This window comes from Lithobates pipiens, unplaced genomic scaffold (assembly GCF_037356315.1).
Source record: "Lithobates pipiens isolate NorthernLeopardFrog02 unplaced genomic scaffold, aLitPip1_a1.2 Scaffold_28, whole genome shotgun sequence".
Classification (NCBI taxonomy): Eukaryota; Metazoa; Chordata; class Amphibia; order Anura; family Ranidae; genus Lithobates; species Lithobates pipiens.
Genome location: NW_027507789.1, coordinates 42,444,945 through 42,470,386, shown reverse-complemented (window position 1 = coordinate 42,470,386; position 25,442 = coordinate 42,444,945). Strand labels below are relative to the sequence as shown.

Sequence of the window (25,442 nt, the reverse complement as noted above, 5' to 3'; positions counted from 1 at the left end):
TTCCCAGGGCCTGCCCATTGGCCGTCCCACTGAATCCGCCATTCCACTGAGTCCTTCAGTGCACACACTTCTATTTTAACACTCCTACAACTTATTACATGACAATTAATCAAATCCAGCAAACAGACATACCAATCCAGCAAAGAGACAGCACCATATATTCAGCAAAGAGACAGCCCAATCCCGCAAAGAGACATCCCAATCCAGCAAAGAGACATCCACATATATTCAACAAAGAGAAAGAGCCCCATATATTCAGCAAAAAAAACCATCCCCATATATAAAGCAAAGGGAAAGACCAACCCCGCAAAGAGACATCCCAATCCAGCAAAAAGACATCCTCATATATTCAGCAAAAATACATCCCCATATATTCAGCAAAGAGAAAGACCAACCCAGCAAAGAGACATCCCAATCCAGCAAAGAGACATCCTCATATATTCAGCAAAGAAACATCTCAATCCAGCAAAGAGACAGTCCAATCTAGCAGCGAAATCTTCATATATTCAGCAAAGAGAGCCCAATCCAGCAAAGGGACATCCCTATATAGAAAAGAGACAGCCCAATATAACAAGGAGACATCCTCATCCAGCAGAGAGACAGTCCATTCCAAAAAAGAGACAGTCATAAATAGCCCAGTCCAACAAAGAGACAGTCACAGCACAGGCCCACATCCAGCAACACTGTAAATCAATTTACTATTGTGATGGCTAACAACGCAACTCTTCCACACAGTTGGCGCCCCAAACCAGCATCTGGACTGCAGGGAGGACTCCGCCTTCCTAAGTGAGCTGCATCGGGTCACTCAGCGGCTGTCCTGCTTTAGTAATTTCTAGTTACTATAGCAGCAACAACTTGGTCTTGTTGGTTGGGGCTCAGGTGTCCGGGCCCCTTGGAATGCCTGGGCCCCCTACATGTGTATGGGCTGTCTCCCCCTGATGGCGGCCCTGCACACACACACACACTTTGTTTTAACATATTAAAGTATTTGAGATTACACAAATAAGAACCCTGTCAAACTGGTCATACACGTAGAAAGTTTATCAAACTTTAGATTCCTTCTTTTCTTAAATTGTTGTTTTAGAATGTTTGATTTTTTTTTTTTATACATTAGTAGGGTCAAATTGAAATTCATTTTCTACCAATTGTTCTTGGTAGGAAATGAATTTGTGAGTACACTAATGCCACTTACACACGACTGGACTTTCAGGCACAAAAGGTCAGACGGAATCATTTCATCGGATATTCCGATCGTGTGTGGGCTTCATTTGACTTTTTTTTTAAAAAAATTTGATGGACCTAGAAATAGAACATGTTTTAAATCTTTCCGACGGAATCCATTCCTATCGGGAAAACTGTTCGTCTGTATATTATTCCGACGGACCAAAAATGACGCAAGGGCAGCTATTGGCTACTGGCTAATGAACTTCCTTTTTCTAGTCCCATCATACGTCATCGCGTTCTAAACAAACAGACTTTGGTGTGATTGTGTGTAGGCAAGTCCATTTCAGTGGAACTCCGTTGTGTGTACGCGGCATTACAGTGAATGTGGTTTTTGTTTGGTAAAGTCCATTTATTCCAAAATCAACGATATTCATCAACACAGTGACTGTACTGAGAATTTTCACATTAATTTTCATAGAAAAGTTCATACAAACATGCGTTAGAAAATCTACACGTGTATGGTCAGCTTTATTGTTAGCTTTGTATAGAGAATGTATTCATTAAAACCCCTTGCTGTCTGTTTCCCATTGGCAAGAAGTTAGAGGAAATCTCTCTAAAGTGTGGTCAGATTGCTTCTTAGGTTTCTTTCAGATGGGTGACAAAAACAAACAGCCCACTTGAATTGGCAAAAATTCAATGGATGAGGCTGTACACATTTTTAACATGCAGAGTTTGTCAGGCAGTACCACCTGTCAAACTAGCCCATTGAATTCAATGGGACGCCAACTGCATGCAATGTAGGTGACTGCTGTATGGCAGTGTGGCATTACAGGGTTAAATCAGACAGTGAGGAGGTGATATAACGCTTGGCAAATGCCCTCTGAACAGCGATCCGAATGCCAATTACTCTTCAGAAATCAAAGCACCGGTGAATGAGCCTTAGAGTGTTATAGCTAAATGAGAATACAAGATTTTCCTTGTATTCCTGTTCCAGTGACAACTGCAAAATTTTGCATTTCTCGTCACTTTTTGCCCCATAACAATAGTTATTAGGACAAATGGAGGGGGTGAATCTCCCCACTGGCAAAAAAAAAAGAAAAACTGAGAGGGGTTTCAACATTTCCCCACTCTATTTCTGAAATTAGGGAAAACAGCATTTTGGTTTTAGATGCAATAAGGTGGATTTGCAAAAGGACATTTTCCCACAGCTTAGTGAATGAGGAGAAAATTTCACCTTGCAAAGTAAACCCACTCACCAGTGGCGGCCCATCTATTAGGGATGCACGGGCGCTGCCCCCCCCCCCCCCTATCTACAAGCGGCGGATTCCAATAGGGTTTTTTTTTAAGCATGTGATTAGAGCCAGAGGCTCTAATAGGCGTCAACAAAGAGTGGGTTTGGGGCGCAGAGCACTGCACCATGAGCCCACCCAGCTGTGTGACAATAGTGAATGAATATTCACTGTTGTCACACTGATCCTCCTCCCAGCCAATCATGAAGTGGGTCCTGAGATCTGTCACACCCGATTGGCTAGAAGGACAGGCGATCCTATTGGATGCCTAGGAGGTGGAGGTAGGAAACGCATAGCGGCCGTGATGCAGAGGAGGAGGAGACACGATGAAAGCCTCCGCCTGTAGGAGCGCTGCCCGCTGGCGACCTAGATGGGGTAAGTGTGGGGGTGGATGACCGACTGACCACCCGACAGCATGGGGGGTGTGGGGCTGGGTGCCGGCTGACCAAGAAGGGTGATGTTTGTTTGCCACCCCCCCCCAAAAGAAAACAACCATCCACCGCTGTCACTCACGTAAAAAAAAAAAAGAGATTTTTCCTTGCACATGATTGTTGGAAGATTGAAGTCAACAGAGCTTTACCTCATTCACTAAGCTTTGGGGAATATCCTCTTTCAAAGTGACATGCTATTTGCCTTTAGTAAATTAACCCCAATATATGAGGTTTGCAGAAAAGTCAGGTACATAGCACTGTGCGTCTCACCTCTGCTATCCAGTGTAAGGCGCTAGACCGAGAAGTGTGCTTGGTAAGATTTGCCCCTTCTAGAATGTTGAGGGCACTTATAAGAGCAGGTCCTGCATGAGGAGCTGGAGGAACAAACACCAGATGACCTGCAAACAAGGAAACAGATTGCACATATTAGGAATATATAATTATATTCGTTTTTTTTACTATAATGTTGATTTACAAAGTTACATAGCTAGTCTGTTTGAAAAAAGATCAATCCAGTTTAACCAATAAAAGGGGGGAAAAAAATCATATAATCCCATATACATAATCTTATACCCACAGTTGATCCAGAGAAAGCCAAAACCCCAGCAAAGCATGATCCAATTTGCTCCAGCAGGGGGTAAAAATTCCTTCCTGATCCCCCGAGAGGCAATTGGATATTCCCTGGATCAACGTTACCTATAAATGTTGGTATCATTTGGCACAATAAGAAATGGGCACTTCCTCCAGAAAAGCATGAACAGACTTGTGTCTTCTGTATATAATTTTGTTTAAAGCCCAATTCTGGCAAATGTAAAAATGATTCTTTGCACTGGGGCTGCACTCGCACTGCAAAGTTGAGCGGCTGGTGCTGAACATTTTTTGGGGGGGCAGCAAACAAATCCCCCCCACCCAGTTCTGCACTCCCCCCTCCAGCAGTCTCGGCTTTCCCAGCTTCTTCTCCAGGCTAACCCAGGCTTCTTTAGATCCACCTCCTGTCCTAATTGGCCGGGAGGAGAAGCCAGAAACCCGACAGCGAATATTGATTGAATATTGAATATTGATGTCCTCTGTACACTGAATTAGATCTTACTGACATCTGTACACTTCCCTATATCTTACTGACCTCTGTACACTGTTCTGCCTACTACTGACCTCTGTATACTGCCCTACATACTACTGACCTCTGTACACTTCCCTACATACTACTGACCTCTGTATACTGCCCTACATACTACTGACCTCTGTACACTTCCCTACATACTACTGACCTCTGTATACTGCCCTACATACTACTGACCTCTGTACACCACCAGGGCTGTATTAACATAGGGGCTATTGTGCTGCAGCTCCAGGCCCCTTACTTTAGGATAGGCCCATTTGCCAAAAAAAAAAAAAAAACCTTTCATACAATTTCTAAATTGCTGCATTTGTAAAGTTTAAAAGTCAATATAAAGAAATAGTAGTGGTACAAAAAAAGCACTTGTGGGTTTAATTAACCTTTTTATTTTGGTTAATTCTTCTTTAAGGGTGTGTGGCAGGGGGCGTGTCCTATGCCTACATACATTTGCTAGTAGGTGTCCCTCATTCCCATCTCAAAATGTTGGGAGGTATGCCCTAGCCAGGGATCTGCAATTAGCGGACCTCCAGCTGTTGCAAAACTACAAGTCCCATCATGCCTCTGCCTTGTGGCTGTCAGAGTCTTGCTATGCCTCATGGGATTTGTAGTTCTGCAACAGCTGGAGGTCCGTTAATTGCATATACCTGCCCTAGCCTATCCATATACTACCCTAGCCTGCCCCTATATTACCCTAGCCTGTCTATATAATGCCCTATCCAGCCCCTAGACTACCCTAGCCTGTCCATATACTACCCTAGCTTGTAAATATACTACCCCAACCTGCCCCTATACTGCCTTGGCCTGTCTATATGCTACCCTAGCCTGTCTATATACTATCCTAGCCTGCCCCTATACTGCCCTAAGTAAAATATTGGATGTGAGGGCCTTTTGGTGGGCATGATTTTTTATTTTTTTTTGGAGGGGGGGGGGGGCAGCATTTCATTCTTGGACCCAGGCAGCACAATGTCTTGGGCCAGCCCTGACTGTACATGTGCTCTCTCTATGCTGTGTGTTTGCATTGGGGTGTGTTCTGGGGTAACAAGGGAGGTTTAAAAAATGTAATTGCTTCTATTTTCTTATATAATTTATCTTTTTACACTTTTTTTCTTTCTTTAACTTTGTAGGAGCAGCCATGAGCTTGCTTTAATCCCTTGTATACTGTTCCGTTTATAAACGTACATTGGTAGATAAGGGTTTGATCTAATTTATCCGCATGTGAGCCAAGCTAACATTTTCAGAAGGTCGGGTTAGCAATATCATTGCCTAAGTGCAGCTCTTCTTTTAGACCTTTTATGTAAATGACAAGTTTACTTTAAGACTCTCATTTATAAAGGGGAATTAATAAAACTGTGTAGATCACCTTGATAGACAGTTTGCACAGGCTTCCCCACAGCAACAGTGTAGTTGCTGAAATCGTCTTCCGTCAATAGCCCACCTTGTGCATTCACCTAAGAAAGAAACAGACAGACATTCTTTTTTTTTTTATATATATAATATGAGATAAAGAGTAACCAGATAGCACAACTCTTGTATCAGATTCTGGTGTGTCTAATCCCTGGTTTCAGCAGAAAGGTTATACCTATTCATAAAAGAACAAATCCAGTTTCTGAAACTAAGTCAGGATGGTGAAATCAGGAACCTTGTAAATAGCCTCACCTGATTTTCTTCGCTGGGCATTTGCAGGTTTATGTGTCTGTTTTGCTCTTATCAAATGAAAAAAAAAAAGTGAAAAAAATAAACTTAAAGGGCGCCTTCACATTACAATACCAAGGACGGGCTCATTCCCGCCATACATGCATGGAAACAGAGCAAATTTCACTTGCAGAGACATCCGTTTACCTCCGTTTTTATGCATGTCAGTTATGTGCCAAAGGGTAACTCCACGTTCACGGGAGAAAAAAAATAAAATAATAATATAGCGTATACAGTTACAACACAAGTCATGTTGTAAGTGAATGTTATTAAATATTACCTTTCCTTTTCAATCTGCAGTGCTGTAATTTTTAAATGCAATGAAATATGGCTCCCTGGAGGTGTTCTGTACACAGAATGTGTAGAAAACTCCCCCCAGAAACATAATTTCCTACTTGTGTGATTGGCTCACCAATTTTCCCAGAAGTCTACACTAAGATACAAGTCAGATTTTTGGCATCCCCTGCAACAAAAATTAAATTTTTGGTGAGATACTCCCAATAGGAAATAACGTCTATATCAGTGGGTTCTCAACTTTTCTAGTTCCGTGACCCCTTGATAAAATTTCCCAAGTTGTGGGGACCCCAACAGTAAAATTATTTTCGTAGTGTGGGTTGTCAGCACCCAAGGAAAGACAAGTAATCTGCGTCCCTAACCCATGGACATTTAGCGCTCCTTGAGTCCCTTCCACTTGTACAGTATTAAAACCCTTTATGGTACATTTTAGGATGTACAACTCATTCTCTTTGTTCTCCTTTCTTTCCCTTTTATCTCTCTCTATCCTATTTTCTTGTTTTTCCCCCATTACTCTCTATAGCCATATTTCTTGTTCTTTCTCGCCCTTTTTCTTTGTTCCTCCCCCTCTTTTCTTCTCCCTTCCACGTATTTTCTAATCTTATTCCTTCTCTTACTCCTTGGTGGGGGGGATGCTGACGAGGAGTTGGGATCAGTGGCAGTGCTGGCGGGGAGTTGGGATCAGTGGCAGTGCTGGCGGGGAGTTGGGATCAGTGGCAGTGCTGGCGGGGAGTTGGGATCAGTGGCAGTGCTGGCGGGGAGTTGGGATCAGTGGCAGTGCTGGCGGGGAGTTGGGATCAGTGGCAGTGCTTGCGGGGAGTTGGGATCAGTGGCAGTGCTGGCGGGGAGTTGGGATCAGTGGCAGTGCTGGCGGGGAGTTGGGATCAGTGGCAGTGCTGGTGGGGCGTTGGGATCAGTGGCAGTGCTGGGGGGAGTTTTGATCAGCCAACTTAGGTGTTCTTGATCAAGGAAATCTGCTGACCTGAGAACTGTAGTGGGGAATTTTAATGGCAACTCTAATCAAAGGTAGTGTTACTCCCTGTGTCTCCAACTTTGTGGTGTCTCACAGCAGTGACACCTATGCCGAAATCAGGAGATAGGGTCTCCTCCAGCCCCTCCCACTTCTCATTCCTCACCAGTCAGCTTACCTGTAGTCTCTGCCCCCCAGCCATGCTGTCAACTGAATGGGGGGCTGTGGAGAGGCTGAGTGGGGGATCCCGAGCTCCAATGACAGGCTGGGAGAGTGGTGCAGGCTTCAGGAACAGCCCAGGATTCTGTGACCTCTGACAAATCGTCATTCAACCCCCAAGTTGAGAACCACTGGTCTAAAGGGATGCAGACCCTGCAACTTTCCTCATTAGAGCCCTGATTCTGCAGAAGCTGGTTGAAAATTATGAAACCACTCCGATTAGACTTGCTCAGCACAGGGGCACAGAGGAACAAAGAGTGATTTCTTCAGAATAACAAAAGGTAGGAATCTGCAACAAAGTTTGCAAAAATCCTTGCAATGTACATAGATCACCCAGTGGGGAAAAGTGGAGTTACGCTTTAAAGCCGTATTAAACCCAAAAACAAAAATTTTATATATTTCACCTTTCCAGTTTTCCAATCCTTAAAGTGAATGTAAACCCGATTCATGAAATTTGAGCTGGGCACATATATCTGTAGTGTTTTCTTATCTCTCTTCAGAGCTCTAAGTCCTGTGGCTTTCTCCTGCTCCATTCTTCTGTTATCAGCATGATAACCTCTCACAAGTTCTATAACACATGAGATAATATCAGCCTGAAATTTGTGTTGTGGGAGGTTACTATAAATAGATTAGCAGAGAACTGAACCATTCACAAAACAGCTCTACAAGTCTCTGCCTATGCGGAGTGGGAGTGTGTGCCTTTCCTCCAATCGGCTGTCTTGGCTGTGTGCCCGACTTCACACTCAGTGCTGAACAGTAAGGCCGCGTACACACGCGGGGACTGTTCGCCCAACTTTGTCCGCTGAACAGTGTTTCGGCGGACAGTCCGCTCGTGTGTGGGCTTTCAGCGGACAGTTTCAGCGAACAGTCCGCTGAACAAGGTTTTTCGGAAATTCCGAAAAACTGTCCGCTGAAACTTTGTTTCAGCGAACAGTCCCCTCGTGTGTAGGCTTGTTCGTCAAACTAAGTTCCGCGCATGCTCAGAAAGGATTTACACGCCGAAAGTTATAATGCAGTGTATAGGACGTCGTATTTTTCGTCCCGTCGTACGTGCCGTTCACGTCATCGCGCACGGTTTCAGCAAACTGTTCGTTCGTCGTGTGTGGCCATGTCCGTCCATGCTAATTTTGAGCGGACTGTTTGCCGAAACTGTTTGACGGACAAAGTTGGGCGAACAGTCCCCGCGTGTGTACGCGGCCTAAGAAAAAAATCTGTTACACAATGTACACGTTCTAAAGAATATATAAAGCTGAAGACAGCAGATATACATGTAAAACTTATGTAGGGAGATTTGTTTCATCTATGTGTATCATCTGAAGCTGTTCACTTCACTGGGTATATGTAAGGGTTTACATCCACTTTAAATGTGGTGGCTGCATTGGTTTGCCTTGTTTTTCTTTTTTCTTTTCCCTCCTTTATTTTCAACTGGTGATCTGGCAAGTAAGCTTGTTATTTTCCAACTTCCTTTAACATACCAAGCTGTATAGCAAAAGTGGCAGTTAGGCAAACAATTTCACACTGACAGGGGTGCTTACAATGATCATCTTTCATTGATGTAAGTAAGCCTTGTTTTCCAAAAGGAAAAGAAAAACAAATGTTGCTGTAACTGCTTAAAAAGTGTTAGCTGGAGTACAACTTTGATTTATTAGCCAGGCCTCAAAATCTGCTCATGCACTATTCTTTCATGCTGCTGCTGCTGTCCAAAGGTGTCTCCATTGCTTCTCTATCCAGAGTGGAGTCACCCTAAGACAGGAAATGTGTTACTGGCAGGATCATCGGGTAAACATAAGGGGAAACGGGCCTAAAAAAAGGAAATTATTACAGCCACCACATTTCAAGATTGGTAAGCTTCATGCATTTTTGTTTTTGGGTTTAATACTGCTTTAAATTAATCTAAAGCCAACTTTTTTGTTTGGTCTTTGAAAAGAGTAGAGGAAGATTAGGATCTAAGAACCTTAAGGCTGGGTTCACACCACAGCGATGCGGGAACGCCGCGAATCCGCGGCGTTTTCCCGCATCGCATGACTCCCGCCGGCAGTTCACACTGCCCTATGCGAACGGCTGGGAGTGTCAATGAAATGTTAATGACACCCCCAGATCCGTCCGCATATCGCAGTGCGATCTGCAGACTCGCACAGGAATCGGATCGCATGGTGTGAACACCCACGCGATCCGATTCTGCTGCGGACCAAAAAAAGGGTCCCGTGCGAGTTTGCTGCGGGAGCGATGCGAATTCAGCCATACTATCTGTATGGCTGAACTCGCATTGCTACGGAGATCGGATGTGATTTGCACTGCAGTGCGGTGCAAATCACATCCGGATCTCCCCCCGCAGCAGTGTGAACCCGGCCTAAGTGATGGGTAATCTTCCAACTACTGACAGTGGATTTCACATCAGTTTGGAGAGATTTTCTTTTCCTTCCTATAGTGTCATCAGGACACAAAGTGAGGAGAAAACTCTTCAATAGGACCCAAAGTGCAAAAACTAGCAATGGTTTTAAATAATACCCTACTCTATAAAAATTTTTTAGCTTTAGATATCCTTTTACATGTAATTTTACCCAAGTTTTTTCCAATGGAAACCAAGAAAATCTGAACATAAGGCTCCATGCACACTGAAGCTCAAAAAAGCTATTTCTGGACGCCAGATTGCTGGCAGAAAACGCTGGTTGAAAAACCTGCTTTTAACAGCGTTTTATACTAGCGTTAATGAGCGTTTTACAGCGTTAGCGTTAATGGGCGTTTTTTATAAAAATACACAGAGGACACTCCAAAAATCCCACAATGCATTGAAAAATAGAATGCCGAACACTAATGAACGAGCGTTAATGAGCGTTAATGAGCGTTAATGAGCGTTTGTCGTTTTTTGCCGCTGAAAAACGGCACTTTGAACGCGAATTTCTGGCGTTCAGAAAAAAGCCCATAAACTCCACTGCTCATTAAAGCTGAAAAACGTCCATGTGTGCATGGACACGTAGGCTAACATAGAGTGGAGTTTATGGGCTTTTACAAAAAACGCCCAAACGCCAATAAACTGCAGTTTATCAGCTTCAGTGTGCATGGAGCCTAAGACTTTGAACACAATGTAGCATTATTAAATAACACTTATGCCACGCACACACGATCGGACTTTCTGCCAACAAAACCGTGGATTTTTTTTCTGAAGGATGTTGGCTCAAACTTGTCTTGCATACACACGGTCACACAAATGTTGGCCCAAAATTCCAAACGTGAGAAAGCGGTAATGTACAAGACATACGACTAACCGAGAAAAAGGAAGTTCAATAGCAAGTGTGGCACCTTCTGCTTGATTCCGAGCATGCATGAACTTTTGTGCGATGGACTTGTGTACACATAATCAGAATTTTCTGACAACAAAGTGAAGTTGGCGGAAAATTTGAGAACCTGCTCTCAAACATTTGTGGCTGGAAATACTGACAGCAAATTTTCGATGGAGCATATATACAACAAGCTCACATCCAACATTTCCTGTCTGAAAGTCCGACCATGTGTACGCGGCATTAGAGTTCTGTTAAGGCTGCTCTGCGGTACAATATGAAATCTGCTATGAAGGAACCTGTCAAAGTGTAAAGGAAAATTTCTTTCTAAATCAGGCAGGTGACATTTAGTGGTAAGGCATGATTATGTTCACCATAATGCTGGTTCATTGGGCTTTAGATTTTGTATGATTAGTCTTAAACAGATTCTGGTATTATATATATATATATATATATATATATATATATATATATATAAATAATTATTATTATATATAAATTTTATAAAGTGGGAATTATTCAAAATATGTGACTTTTCAGTCACATGATCTAGTACAGTACAAGGGTCTCCAAACTTTGTAAAGAAAAGGGCCAGTTTACTGTTCTTTAGGATTGGGGGGGGGGGGGGGCAAACTCTGCCCAGTGGGTGTAAACAATGCCCAATCTTTGGAATTAGGGGGAGAAATAGTTGGTCATTAGAAAGACTAGTGGCCCATTTTTGTTTTCAGTGGAAGGAATTATGGCCCATCGTTGGTGTCGTGGAAGGAATAGTGCCCCATTGTTGGTGTCAGTGGCAGTAATAGTGCCTCTAGGGCTGGGCTGGATAAAGGCAAGCAAAGGGCTGCATCCGGCCCTAGGGCCTCAGTTTGGAGACCTCTGATCTAGTAAAAACTCTTCGAGCCATTCTTTTTGTTATGAAGTTTGTGGCAACAGGTTTTCTATGATCCATAATTCGATTTTGAGGCCTGAAAAATCACATGGACATTAGAACACATTGACATATTTAAAGTTTCAGTGTATATATGCAGATGCATATAGTACCTCTTAATAAGACAACTCAAATAAGTATGATGTGGTTTGTCCTACCTCCGAAACCATTTCCCGTGTTACGTTGCTGTTGTAGAATGCTTCTACCCCTCTTTCTGCCACATCATGCAAAAGGGCTGCAAGGTCAAGTCTCCTGACAAAAGTCCCTGGTGTCAGAGGAAGGCCATGTGGGAAAAACACCTCTTGAAAAGTATTTGACAGTCCATTTTCATTCAGCTCACTGATGGCCTTGGCTGACATATAAAAGAGGCAGTTAGAATGCAGGTAACCCATTAGCATCTTCTGTAAAGATTTATCTGTGTTTGTGTCCCTTTTGAGATTTTAAAGTGAACATTTACTTAGCCCACACCCTTGGAGCTCCTTCTGAATTTCTTCTTCTCTACTGCATTGGCTCTTACATTTGGGTATGACTGGGAGAAGGGCATTAAAGTGAACTTGTGGCCTTGCCCTGTTTAAAGGTTTGCTTTAAAGTCCTACTTTTGGGTGGAGAGAAATCTACTCTACCCATAAAAAATGGCTTCAATCACCCACAAAAACACAATCACTGAGGGCTGTAGGTGGCCATAACAGTCATGGAAATGTGAGTAGGCACCATGGTGGGGAGTGTCTGGGTTAGATTAGGTTAGGGAGCTAGGAAGGGGGGGGGGGGCTAGCTGGCTTTTTATAAGCATTAGCTTGTCCTTTAAAGTTACCATTTAAAGAGGAAGTAAACCCTGATGGGCACGCTCAGCGGTGCCTGTCTTTCGGCAAATATCTCCTAAACCGTGTAAGTTTAGGATATATTTCTTGGACCTACAGGTAAGCCTTAATCTAGGCTTACCTGTAGGTCAAAGTGGTTTGTAAGGGTTTACAACCACTTTAAATGTCTGTAAATATCTCTACACAGTTAGTGAATGATAATGGCTACAGGATACATTTAAATGTTAATAATATTGAATTTTACTGCAAACTGACTATCAAACAATCTTAAAATCTAACTAATCTTTTTCAGATTACAATAACATTATTTATGAGTACAAATGCACATAAGTCATAAAAATAGTGATATAAGCCAAACTAGTTTTACCAGTTGTACCTGAGGGACTGAATGTTGTAAAAATAAAGAAGTACCGTATATACTACTCTAACTAAAACATAGTATATATACACTATATTAGTCCACAGGGTTCAATATTAAGTTGGCCTACCCTTTGCAACTATAACAGCTTCAACTCTTCTGGGAAGACTGTCTACAAGGTTTAGGAGTGTGTCTATGGGAATGTTTGACCATTCTTCCAGAAGCGCATTTGTGAGGTCAGGCACTGATGTTGGACGTGAAGACCTGGCTTGCCTTCTCCGCTCTAATTCATCCCAAAGGTGTTCTATCGGGTTGAGGTCAGGCCAGTCAAGTTCCTCCACCACAAAATCACTCATCAATGTTGGTAGAGGAAGGGGCCATTCCCACAAAGTTGGGAGCATGAAATTGTCCAAAATGTCTTGGTGTGCTGACGCCTTAAGAGTTCCCTTCACTGAAATGAAGGGGCAAAGCCCAACCCCTGAAAGACAGCCCCGCACCATAATACCCCCTCCACCAAATGATTTGGACCAATGTACAAAGCAAGGTCCATAAAGACATGGATGAGTGAGTTTGAGGTGGAGGAATTTGATTGGCCTGCACAGAGTCCTGACCTCAACCCGAGTGAACCAGGAAAATACCACTAGATGGAGCTGATGATCATAGGAGATAAATACTATGATCGTCAGCTCCACCTGGTGGAGAGAGATGAAATTAATAACAATCCTTTTTTCCCCCATCCGCCACAGAAAACATGTGCATGCAGTTTCATGGGGCGAATAGCTCTGCACATTTTATATAAATACACCTTCATGTTATAGCGGAGCAAGTCTGTCCCAGGAAAAAGCTCTGTTCCCACCATGAAGTAAGAGCTTACCATGTGCTTCATCCACATGAGCTGTACTGAAACTAGGGATGATTTGGTATACAGGGAAGGCATACAGAAATATTTCATGAGCGTTTCAGGTATTAGAAAGCTGCCAGTCTGCATATTTGCTGTTCACCTATTCTGTTGAAACTGGGTAAAAATTGTAACTTTATGCATTTATTGGTAATTAACAGCTCCTTATTTAAGCAAGAGGGAGGCATCCCATTGGATAGTGCAGTGCCCTGGGGGTTCCAGAACTCTGAAGTCAGAACCAAGTCAAGGCCTCTGAGTTTGGCTAGGTACATGAGGTTCCTGGCCACAAGGAGCACAATGTGACCCTAAAAGATACAGGTAAAGATTTTTATGCAGTAACTGCTTTAAAGCAACCCTAAGATTGAATATAATGACTAAACCATCACTTAGCTTACACCTACAGTTGCCTGTACATCATTTCTTTTGTCAGTTTAATAACCTTCAGTTCCTAGAATGTAAAGACCACTTTGGTTGAAGCACCTGGCCCCTGCTCGATCCCACCTCCTAAGTATCACTCTTGACCAGGGGCAGACTGACAACTCATGGGGCCCCCGGGTAATAGGAGATTATGGGGCTCCCAGGCAATCAGAGATTATGGGGCCACACAGTATGCAAAAACACACACACACAGTATACAATCATAAAGTATACACATATATGTACACACAGTATACACAGACATGTTTATATTGGCTGAGAAGGTACTGGAGAGGATTTTTACATACTGTCCCTGGTTTTACTGAGGCTGGTAACCCTAATGGAGCCCCCTAGTGGCCCGGGGGCTGAATGGTCAGTCCGCCCCTGCTCTTGACACACTATCATGACCCAAGAACCTACTGGCTAATTGACTTAGGAGGTATGAGGAGGCAAGGAAAGGCAAGGTGCTCAACTCATGTGGTGCAAGTATTTTTTATTTTTTTTTGCATGCTAGTCTCATTTTGAAAATAAAAGATGTTACTAAAGTTACGAAAATTTTCATAGGACAGAATAAAAATTCGGAAGTGATGTCATGCCTTGTATTGTGTTGTATTGTATTTTTGCACAACAACTGTTCTGATTAAATGAAAATTGTACAATCTGCTATCATACGAGAAAAATGTTTGTGTTTGTCCCTCAGATAATATCAGATGAACTGTCATGATCAGGTCTCAAAAACTGTATACTAACGATCAGATTGTTGTATGATCCATTCAAAAGCAGTATTTTTTGTACAATTTTCTGATTGTGTATACGAGCCTTAAAGCTCTGCATAAATTGTTGCCCCCATATAAATAGCTATAATAAATAAAATAACATAAATCTGGGAGCTTGTGATCAGACCACAGAGACACTCTCGCCCAGTAGAGTTTGCAATAAAGTTTCCACTGATGTAAATCCATCCCTTCTTCTCATTTAATCTTACCTAAGTCGTGTGTTGTATTGAATCCACCACTTGCAACTTCAGCCACTTCAGATATAAGTTCTGACCACGGTAACCTGGAGAAATGCATGGAGCTTAATTACAGACTGCAGAATGAATCCTGAGAAGGACTGAACTGCTCTTTTAGAAATACAGACATTTTTCAATTACTACTGATGAACAGCATATTAAAGTAATTCATTCAATTTTCCGAGCATATAAACTAAGTGGTACCTTTCTAGTCTTCTCCATCAGTTGTTTCAAGCACATTTATTCTTTTTCAAAAATGTACAGCCGTAGTAAACTAAATTATTGATATGCAAATCTTGACTTTCTCAACGGTCAAAAGCAGTCACTCAACCATTTGAACATTGAGGAACCCTTGAAGTAACTTTCCATCCTGAAGGAACCCCTGCTAAAAATATCTATATCTACGGTTCTTGGTACATTAGTGTGATCAGTGGGAAGAATGCTCCTTACATTTGTGGTCAGTGTGAAAAATACCCAGCTTAAAGATCACGCAGAAAGTGCTCATTGCTCAAACAAACCCTAGCAACTTCTGGAGGAAGTGGAACCCTTTTTGAGAAAAGCTGTTCAAGAGCCATTCCCACATGTCCATCTCTAATTCTTTGTGAGGCCTCTGAAATATGCAGGGAGGTGTAACACATGGCTGTCACAGAGATGTCTTTGACATGTTACAAAAGAAAGATGGAGGCATCCAGTGGGGGGATAACAAAGTCTAAGCCCTTGTACACACGGTCGGAGATTCCGACGGAATGTCTCCGATCGGACCGTTTTGTCGCATATTCCGACTGTGTGTGGTCTCCATCTGAAGTTTTCCAACTTGTCGGTAAAATTTTCAGACAAAACGCTCCGATCGGACATACTCCGATCATGTGTAGAGAATTCCAATCGGACAAAGTGCCACGCATGTTTAGATCAAATTCCTACATCAAAGCTATTGGCTACTAGCCTGAACGTAGTCCCGTCGTAACGAAATAACGTCATCACGTTCTGAATGATCGGATTTTCCGACAACTTTGTCCGACCGTGTGTATGCAATAGTTTCGGACAAAATCCGTCGGACAAAATCCGACGGATTTGGTTGTCGAAATGTCCGACTGTGTGTACAAGGGCTAAGAGAGAGCAGAGTTTATAGTTGTTCATAAACTAAATAGCTCATTTTTGGCAGCTGTTTCTGTAAACATTTGCAAAGGGATGGGTGGCTATAAAGATGCTTTCTTCCTTACATACTGTTGTATTTACACCCCTCTGTAAAGGAAGTCAAGGGATTTTCTGAGTCCGTCATTACTGACTTCTTTAGAAATTGTTAGTTGCCTGTCTGTCTCTGGTCTCATACATTCTGAGCCATTAGCCCAGAACAATGACTTGTAGCTAGAGAAGTCAAAGGAAAGTTAGGGGGCACTCACACTAACACTTTTAACCAATCCCGGGAACAGTTCAGCCCCTTGAGACGTTTTTTTTTTTTTGTTGTATAGTATGAGTGCTTTGAACCACGCCCAGGGCCGGTTAATTGAACCGCTCCTGGGACCACTTGGAATAGGTGGTCCCAGGCGCGGTTCACTTGCGATCTATTATGGTTTGCTGCAATGTGAGTGCCGAAGCCCAGTTCTCTTCATGGAGAACTGTGTAGTACAACAGGAATCACTAATCTGGTTAGCAGGGAAGTGTGCCCACTACCCGGAAACACTTCCTTACAAACCAGTGTGAGTTCAAACCAACGGCAAAGTGGGAAAAATCCAACTTGAGCACAATGCACTTAAACCAGCCCGAGTGTAAGTACACCCCTAAACTCCTAATCTTCGTTCTTGTTTTGAAGCCTTTGCATCAGCATGGCGGACAGGGAACTAACATTTTGAAAAGTAGAGTTCAGCAATGGCAGTATATAATATATATATATATAAAACATATATATATATATATATATATATATATATATATATATATATATATATATATATATATATATATATATATATATATATATATTTCAATGTATAAAAAGGCTACCAGATAAAAATATGAAAAATATTGTGGCTGGTAATAAAAAAAATTCTTTTGGGGGGGGGGGGGGGGCAAACAAACTCTTCCAGGTCCGCATTCATCAGAGGACGCCTCTTGCGATCCATGGGACAAAAAGCCGGACTCTGGAAGTGACGTGACTACGAATATAGATTCGCTAAGATCTAAAGTGGGAGAGTTCGGGGCTCAGAGGACAACCTGAATCAAGCTAATTAAAGCCTCAGCCACAAATCACATGCTCACATCACATTTACCAATCTAATAGACTAATAGACACACATTAGTCCGGCACCCTATGACTAACATTTTTTAACATATTAAAGTAGCTTTCTTCTTTGGCAAACTAACTTTGGGGGAGGGGGGTGGCACCACTGTGCCCCTTATGGACCAGCCGCCACTGTTAGATATTCAAAATAGTAACAGAGTTGTTGACAATACAAAATTTTGTCCGGGCATCTAGTCATCACTAACCTCTGAGAAACACGTGGTAAAAAATTGTAAATAAAGGTTGGTTTTCGGGTGCAGTCACTTTGCTGACAATTAATAAATATGGCAAGAAGAGCTAAGTGTGGAGTACAGATGATACATTTTTTCATTTGTTTGGTGGAGGGTGGAGATGGACTATAGTGGCCAGCACCAGGACTGTCCATGTATGAGAAAGGCAAGTCTTGAGCAGAGCTATGGATTTGGTTATGTTCTTATCACTGACCTCTGATAACAAATGGGTTAAAGAGACTCAGTCAATCGTTCAGGACAAAGTGACAAAGTCTCCTGAGATCCTACCTCTATCCTCATCTTTGGCACACTTCCCTGCCACTCTATTGCTCCATTAGAGCGCTCAGTAAATGTTCAGTGCTTCTAGCTTGTGACCCCCTCCCTTGATTTTTTGTTTGGGCCAGTGTAGCCAGTCACTAACAGCTGAGAAAGTGGAGGACTTTATCACCAGTGAGTTCTGACACCATATGATATATTCAAGTCTTGTTAAATGCTGAATCAAGATTAATGTGTAGCACCATCTACCAATAGGTGGGTGCTAGTAATAGGATTTTACTAGAAACTGTCAGTACAGGCAAATTTAGGCAGGCCTATGCTGCAAGCTAGGCCTGTCTGTTTGATCTGGGAGCTGGGAGTGGTCAGAGTAGCAGTGGGTGTGGCCACCTGTGCTCCAGTTCTGAGGTGCCTCCCCTGCTTCCAGAGAGAATATTCTGGAAGAGGGGCAGGGCCTAGAACTGGAGTGGCAGGCAGCTTGTGTGGGAGCCCTGACCAATCCCCAATTGGTATTGGCAGGGTGTGGGCCTCCTATATAAGCTGAGGTAACATGCCACTGGGGAAAATTGTCGGCTGAGTCAAGTGGATGATGGAATACTAGACAGCAGCAGGAGGGCAGCCCCATCTGGGGGGAGTGCGCTGATCACAGGAGGAGACCTAGGGAGAGCTGTGAAGGAACTTTGTCATTACACGGTCATTGGCAATGTCTTTACCATTACATGGTCATTGGTAAAGAACTCCTGGAGCAGAGGGGCAGGTGAAACTGTCGGAACATATGGTTCCGGTCAAGTTCTCCATTAAGGACTCAGGGCAGAGAAAGATCTGTGAGTGTGCTGTAGTGGAGGGCTGGATGTGCCAGGAAGTCTGTGAGGGAACTTTGCTTCTACATGATCATTAGCAAAGTCTTCATCATTACACGGTCAATGATGGGGAGTCCTGGAACAAAAGAAAGACTGTGGGGATCTGTGTCAAATCGGCGTGGCCTGGGGGCACAGGATTTGCAAGCTGGGCTGGCTGGGAACAGTAGTCCACCATCCAAAGAAATGCTTTTAAACTACTAGGCCTCTGGGATGGGTGCTTCAGGCCTTAGGCTTAGTAGCAGAGAAGCAACCAGAGCCTGATTAAGGACTTATTCAGAGTGGGTCCTCCTTGTCTCAATAGAAGAAGATGTGACATTACTTCAGTTCAGGATAAGTTTGTGCAGGAGGAAAGACATTTTGGGCAGGAGTGATGTCCTCATTCTTTACACGATATTGAATGGGGAACTCTTGGAAGCAATATTCTTAAGTTAAAGAGGAAGTAAACCCTGATGAGTTTACTTCCTCTTTCATTCCCTGCAAAGGTAAAGCATAATGGACTAATATGCATCGCATAGTAGTCCATTATGTGTCACTTACCTGACACAGGAGCCAGCGAAGTCACCGCTGTCCCCTGTAGTCCGCCGCATCCATCTTCTCGGTGGGTCTCGCTGCTCCGCCGCTGTCATTCGTCACATGTGCACGGGAGCCGCCACTATCGCCGTTGACAGTGGTGCCGCATGCGCCGTAGACAGCGGTGCCTGTCTTTCGGCAAATATCTCCTAAACCGTGTAGGTTTAGGAGATATTTCTTTGACCTACAGGTAAGCCTTAATCTAGGCTTACCTGTAGGTCAAAGTGTGTTGTAAGGGTTTACAACCACTTTAAGCAGAGGAGGAGCAACAGTCTGCATGGAGAGGCAATAGGAGAATCATAACATCATATCTTCTGGCTGTAAATATGTGCTAGTGTGTATAATCTCTAAAATATGATGGCAATTAAAACATCCTATGGGCATCCCATATACGTTTTTCCCCAACCAAGTTATACCCCCCAATAAACAAAAATAAAACCAGCAAAAGACTGTTCTATGTCTCTGCAAGTGATGTATGGAGTCTGGCAGCAGGGTGAATTGGTGGATTGTCTGTTACTAGTGGCAACTACACTGCTACAAATGTTATAGATTAGAGTGAACCTCATCTCTGACTAGCCCAGTATTCTCCAGTAAAGGTTGGATTTTGGAAGAAGTGTTCTAGACAACTGTTGCTTTTTGCACCGTGTGCTAAACTATGTTAATTATACACCTACTGTATGATTGACAACGATGGTTGTAATATGTACAAAAAATTGGACCCAAATCACTACTTACTTTCCATACATGTTGTGTGCTTTATCCATGCCTTTCAACATCCCAGGAATGCCAACCAAAAGGCCAGGCTGGTATAAATAGAGGAAGGAAAGAAAAGAAAGAAAGGTCACATATGTATTTCTTGGAAATTATATTATATTTTTAGTAACTAAAGCTTTTTCATTATTAATGTTTTTAAAGCTGAATTCCATTTTTTTTGTTTTTTTTGCATAGTCATGTTGGTCCAGCTTGAATGAATGTAAGTATACATATTCCATACTTGGCTGACCTCTGTTGAAGACAACAATCACTAGTAGCTGCTACTAATACACTGATCCTTCCCTGCTGCAAAGTAACAACACAAGGGGTTGCTCACTTGGCACAGGCGCCAATCACAGGGCACCTTGCATTTTTCTCAATGAATGAAAAGTGTTCTCTGATTGGAAGAGGTGGAGCAGTGACATTACAATCAGTGATCAAGATTTATCTGCCTGCTTTTTTTCACTGAAGTTTCCCCTCCGAGTTGCCATATTGATTTTGCAGTGGTTGCAAAGGCACAAGGTTTTTTACCTTCATGCAATGTATGCATGAAGGTAAAAAACCTTCTGTCTGCAGCAGCCCCCCAGTCCCACCAGTACTTACCTGGGCCCCCTCTCGATCCAGCAATGTCCACAAGAGCCTTGCCTCCTGATTGGCTATTGGCAACAGCAGGAGCCACTGACTCCCGCTGCTGTTAATTACAGCCAGTGAGCCAATCAGGAGACGGAGGGGGTGGGGTTGAACTACAGCTCTGTGTGTGTGAATGGACACAAAGAGCAGTGGCTCAGCTTGGGTGCCCCCATGGCAAGCTGCTTGCTGTGGAGGCCCCCGACTGGAGGTAGGAGCCAGGAACGCTGATGTGGGACCGGAGAAGAGGAGAATATGGGCCACTCTGTGCAAAGTCACTGCACAGAGCAGGTAAGTATAACATGTTTAATATTTTAATGAAAAAAAATGAAAGCTTTAAAATCACTTTAATATAATTACATCTCACTTTAAAAAAAGCAACAGGCTGGTTGCGCTAAAGTTGATCGATAGAACGACTTCATTACAACCAGCCTGCCCATAGATGGCTCTAAATTCATCTGGCTCCTGCTGAACTGGACAAATTTCGATCCGTCTATGGCTGGCTTTAGATTGATGGTCTATATTCCTACAGTTGCTAATCAGACTACAGTCAGGGCCTAAAAGAGCACTACTCTTAGCATAGCAAAGATCAAGTCCAGGATTACTCAGGTTATGCTTCATGAGAAGATCGAAGCCAGATTTTCAGATACCATGTTTAAATATCTGCCAATCTGGTTGCTCTGGGCTGAGAAGGTTTTGACTTCCAGCTTTGACTTTCATTTATTCCACCTGTAATGGGACCATTCCCTGCAGTCTCCTCCGATTCCTCCTACCATCCCACCCTTCCTGACACTTCATCTTGGCCTTTATTAGCTTTGTTATCTCATGTGTGTTACCCATATTTGTGACACCCCAAATGTCTGTACATACATTTGTTACAACCCATATCTAGGAGACTTGAAAATTCTCCCTTGCAGTGCGGCTGTGCCCATACTGTAAAGCTGGGGTCTGCAAACTCAGAAGGGAGTTTAATAAGTCACGTGGCCACTCATTAAAATTAGAAGAAAAGAGGTTTAACCTTAAACTACATAGAGGGTTCTTTACTGTAAGAGTGGCAAGGATGTGGAATTCCCTTCCACAGACGGTGGTCTCAGTGGGGAGTATCGATAGATTCAAAAAACTATTATATAAGCACCTGAACAACCACAACATACAAGGATATACAATGTAATACTGACATATATTCACACATAGGTTGGACTTGATGGACTTGTGTCTTTTTTCAACCTCACCTACTATTTAACTATGTAACCCGTCGATCACGCGCTACCTGTCGACTGCGGGTAGGTGACAGGTAGACTGGAAACAGGTCTGTGCCACTGACCCCCGCCTTCTCTCTTTGCCCTCAGCCTCCCTATTGGTGCCGTCGGTCCTCCTCTCCCGCCACCCCCCCCCCCCCCACCTCCGTGGCTGTGATCGGTGAACAGCATTGAGCAAGAGCCAGGGAACGCACTCCTTAACCCTGTTTTTTTAGCATAATGCACTCCTGATGCCTGCATTCTGAGCACAACGCACTCCTGATCCCTGCATTCTGAGCGTAATGCACTCATGATCCCTCCATTCTGAGCGTAACGCACTCCTGATCCCTGCATTCTGAACACAACGCACTCATAAAGCACTGCGCAAACTGTTGGCGCTATATAAATCCTGAATAATAATAATAATAATAATCCCTGAATTCTGAGCTCAATGCACTCCTAATCCCTGCATTCTGAGCGCAACGCACTCCTGATCCCTGCATTCTGAGTGCAATGCACTCATGATCCCTGAATTCTGTGGATAACGCACTCCTGATCCCTGCATTCTAAGTACACACGGTTGGAGATTTCCACAATCAAATCCGGCGGATTTTGCCCGTCGGATTTTGTCCGTCGGATCTTGTCCGAAACTGTTGCATACACACGGTCGGACAAAGTTGGCGAAAAATCAGATCTTTCAGAACGTTATGACGTAATTTCGTTACGATGGGACTACATTCAGGCTAGTAGCCAATAGCTTTGATGTAGGAATTTGATCTGAGCATGCGTGGCACTTGGTCCGATCAAAATTCTCTACACATGATCGGAGTATGTCCGTTCGCCCAAGTTGGTCGGGAAATATTTCCAACATGTTGGAAAATTGGGTCCGACGGATATTCGGACGGAATCAGTCCGATGCATACCACACACAGTCGGATTATCCGACGACATGGTCCGATAGGACACATTCCGACGGATTCTCCGACCGTGTGTACAAGGGCTTAGAATAATGCACTCCTGATCCCTGCAATCTAAGCATAACACACTCCTGATCTCTGCATTCTGAGCACAACGCACTCCTGATCCCTGCATTCTGAGTGCAATGCACTCATGATCCCTGCATTCTGAGTGCAATGCACTCATGATCCCTGAATTCTGAGGATAACGCACTCCTGATCCCTGCATTCTGAGAATAAGGCACTGCTGATCCCTGCAATCTGAGCATAACACACTCCTGATCTCTGCATTCTGAGCAAAACACACTCCTGATCCCTGCATTCTGAGCGCAAGGCATCCTAAACCCTGCATTCTGAGTGTAACACACTCCTGATCCTTGCATTCTGAGCATAATGTTCTACTGAACCCTGCATTGTGCGCATAACGCACTCCCAAACCCTGCACTCACGTAACACACTCCCGATCCCTGCATTCTGAGTGTAATGCTATACTGAATCATGCATTCTGCGCATAACGCACTCCCAAACCCTGAACTCTCTTGTAGAGGAGCTTGCTCAAGATACTTCATGGCAAATATCAGAGTTGCCATACTGTTGTCTGGACTGTCATATGAGTACAGCTAAGCAATGAATATATACCTTATTCCTCCAGTACTGTAGAAGTTCATTATGGATACCAGAAGGTGCTGTCTCCCGGAAATCAATGACATCTGTCAGGTTATTTCTAATGTCATGAACGAGCATGACGCCCCCTCTGATGAAGACAGAAAATAACAAGCACATGCTCACACAATAGTCTAAGATGAGAAGGGAAGTAAGAAAAAAACAACTCTATAAAGCAGTAATATATGCAAATACACATAAATACTACCAGTCTTTCTGAGATGCAAAAGCATACATTTTACCTACTGTAAATGTTTAAAGTTCAACTCCAGGATTTTTTTTCATAGTTTTAATTTGCCCCTGTTGTGTGCATAAATTAAACTTGGGATAGAAGACCTACCATCTCTTGACTTCTAAATCCCCCCTCTTGTCCTGGGTGAAGATTAGGCACTACCTCACTTCCTCACTGAATGACGCCCAGCCTCATTTGATCTCTTCCTGTGAGCCTAGGCAGTCATGGACACACCCCCTCCAGCCCCCTGACTACAGGAAACTGGCTGAGTGATCATGCTGCCTGGGCTCACGACCCCCAGCAGTAATGCATGCTAAGATGTGAACTTTTACAACAGAACTCATGGGAGTACTGCTAAACCAGCCCCAAGTTTTCTGGCAAGAGAAGCAAGTGATCAGAGATTTTAAGGACATTATTAAGCTATGTATAAACTATGTTTTAAATAAACACATGCGGGAAAGTGTGCAGAGAGGGCCGGGGAAGGAAAATATATTGTACGATAACAATGAAGTATGGCTTCACGGTTAATAGGTTATACTTGATATTGTTCTAGATGGCAAAAATGTGCTCCAAAAAAGTGACGTTTTTTTAGATCTGTTTAGTAAGTGCAAACAATACCTGTTAATTTTGTCAGAAATCTTGTGATCTGATAACTTCCTGTGCTCTCTACCTGTGCACGAGGAGGGGTTATAGAAATGGGGGGGGGGGGATAAGGAGAGGCAGGGCTTTTTTTCAGCGGGAACTTGGGAAATGCAATTCTGGTGTTTCATCAGATTTGGCGACCTGTCAGAATGTGTAATGGAAGTGCTGTTTCGTCGCCGCCATCTTGCTACACCCAGCACTCCTCCATAGTGAGGATACACTGAGAAGGGGGAAAGCGGAAATCTTGTTACACCTAACGGAGTTTTGCATTTTGCACTTATTTATAACAGTAAACTGAGGTTATATTGTGAAATAAATATTGTTATTGCCGCTGCTTTTAAAATTCAACATCTAAACAGCGAGACATAGTTCTAAGTACTGTATTTCACTATATAAACTCAGTTTACTGTTAAAAATAAGTGTAAAATGCAAAACTCTGGTGAGTGTAACAAGATGTCCGCTTTCCCCCTTCTCAGTGTATCCTTACTATGGAGAATAAGCTTTAAAGAGGAAGTAAACCCTGGTGAGTTTACTTCCTCTTTCATTCCCTGTAAAGGCAAAGCATAATGGACTACTATGCATCGCATAGTAGTCCATTATGTGTCACTTACCTGACACAGGAGCCAACGAAGTCACCGATGTCCCCTGTAGTACCGAGCGTCCATCTTCTTGGTGGTTCTCGCTGCCCTGGCGCTGTGATTCGCCGGAGCAGCGATGACATCACTCCCGTGCATGCGCACGGGAGCCGAGACTCACGGCATTGCCGTCATCGACGATGCCCCGCTCAGTGCGCCTGCGCGCCACTGTCTACGGCGCATGCGCCGTAGATAGCGGTGCCCGTCTTCGGGCAAATATCTCGTAAACCATATAGGTTTGGGAGATATTTCTTGGACCTACATGTAAGCCTTAATCTAGGCTTACCTGTAGGTCAAAGTGGTTTGTAAGGGTTTACAACCACTTTAATAAAGCTTAGCAAATGCCCTTTGTGTGTGTGCTGATTTTCTATTTGTTTAAAAGGGGCCCAGTGGAACCCCCACTCAGCAGATCCCCAGCTCATAAGAAACTCTGTTAAGCAGATTCGCAGCTTATTGGTACCCTCGTTCAGTAGATCCCCAGCTTATTAGTACCCTTGTTCAGCAGATCCCTTGCTAAAATAGAACCTTCAGCTCTGCTGATGGCCGCTCAGTAGTACACCCAGCCTTGCTGATCCCTGCTCAGTAGTATCCCCAAGCTCT

At 43.4% G+C, this 25,442-nt stretch overlaps 1 protein-coding gene across 4 annotated transcripts in view; it reads right to left on the bottom strand.

Moving 5' to 3' along the window:
- The window catches only part of GGT7 (gamma-glutamyltransferase 7), a 91,720-nt gene that overhangs the window by 27,594 nt on the left and 38,684 nt on the right, over positions 1–25,442 (bottom strand). For all 4 annotated transcript variants that reach the window (XM_077459135.1, XM_077459134.1, XM_077459137.1 and 1 more), the window contains exons 4-9: positions 23,310–23,424; positions 19,832–19,899; positions 14,859–14,932; positions 11,541–11,734; positions 5,362–5,449; positions 3,155–3,282 (exon numbers count right to left, since the gene is read on the bottom strand). In XM_077459135.1, the coding sequence (XP_077315261.1) occupies positions 3,155–3,282; positions 5,362–5,449; positions 11,541–11,734; positions 14,859–14,932; positions 19,832–19,899; positions 23,310–23,424 (667 nt within the window). The remainder of the gene's footprint in view (positions 1–3,154; positions 3,283–5,361; positions 5,450–11,540; positions 11,735–14,858; positions 14,933–19,831; positions 19,900–23,309; positions 23,425–25,442) is intronic.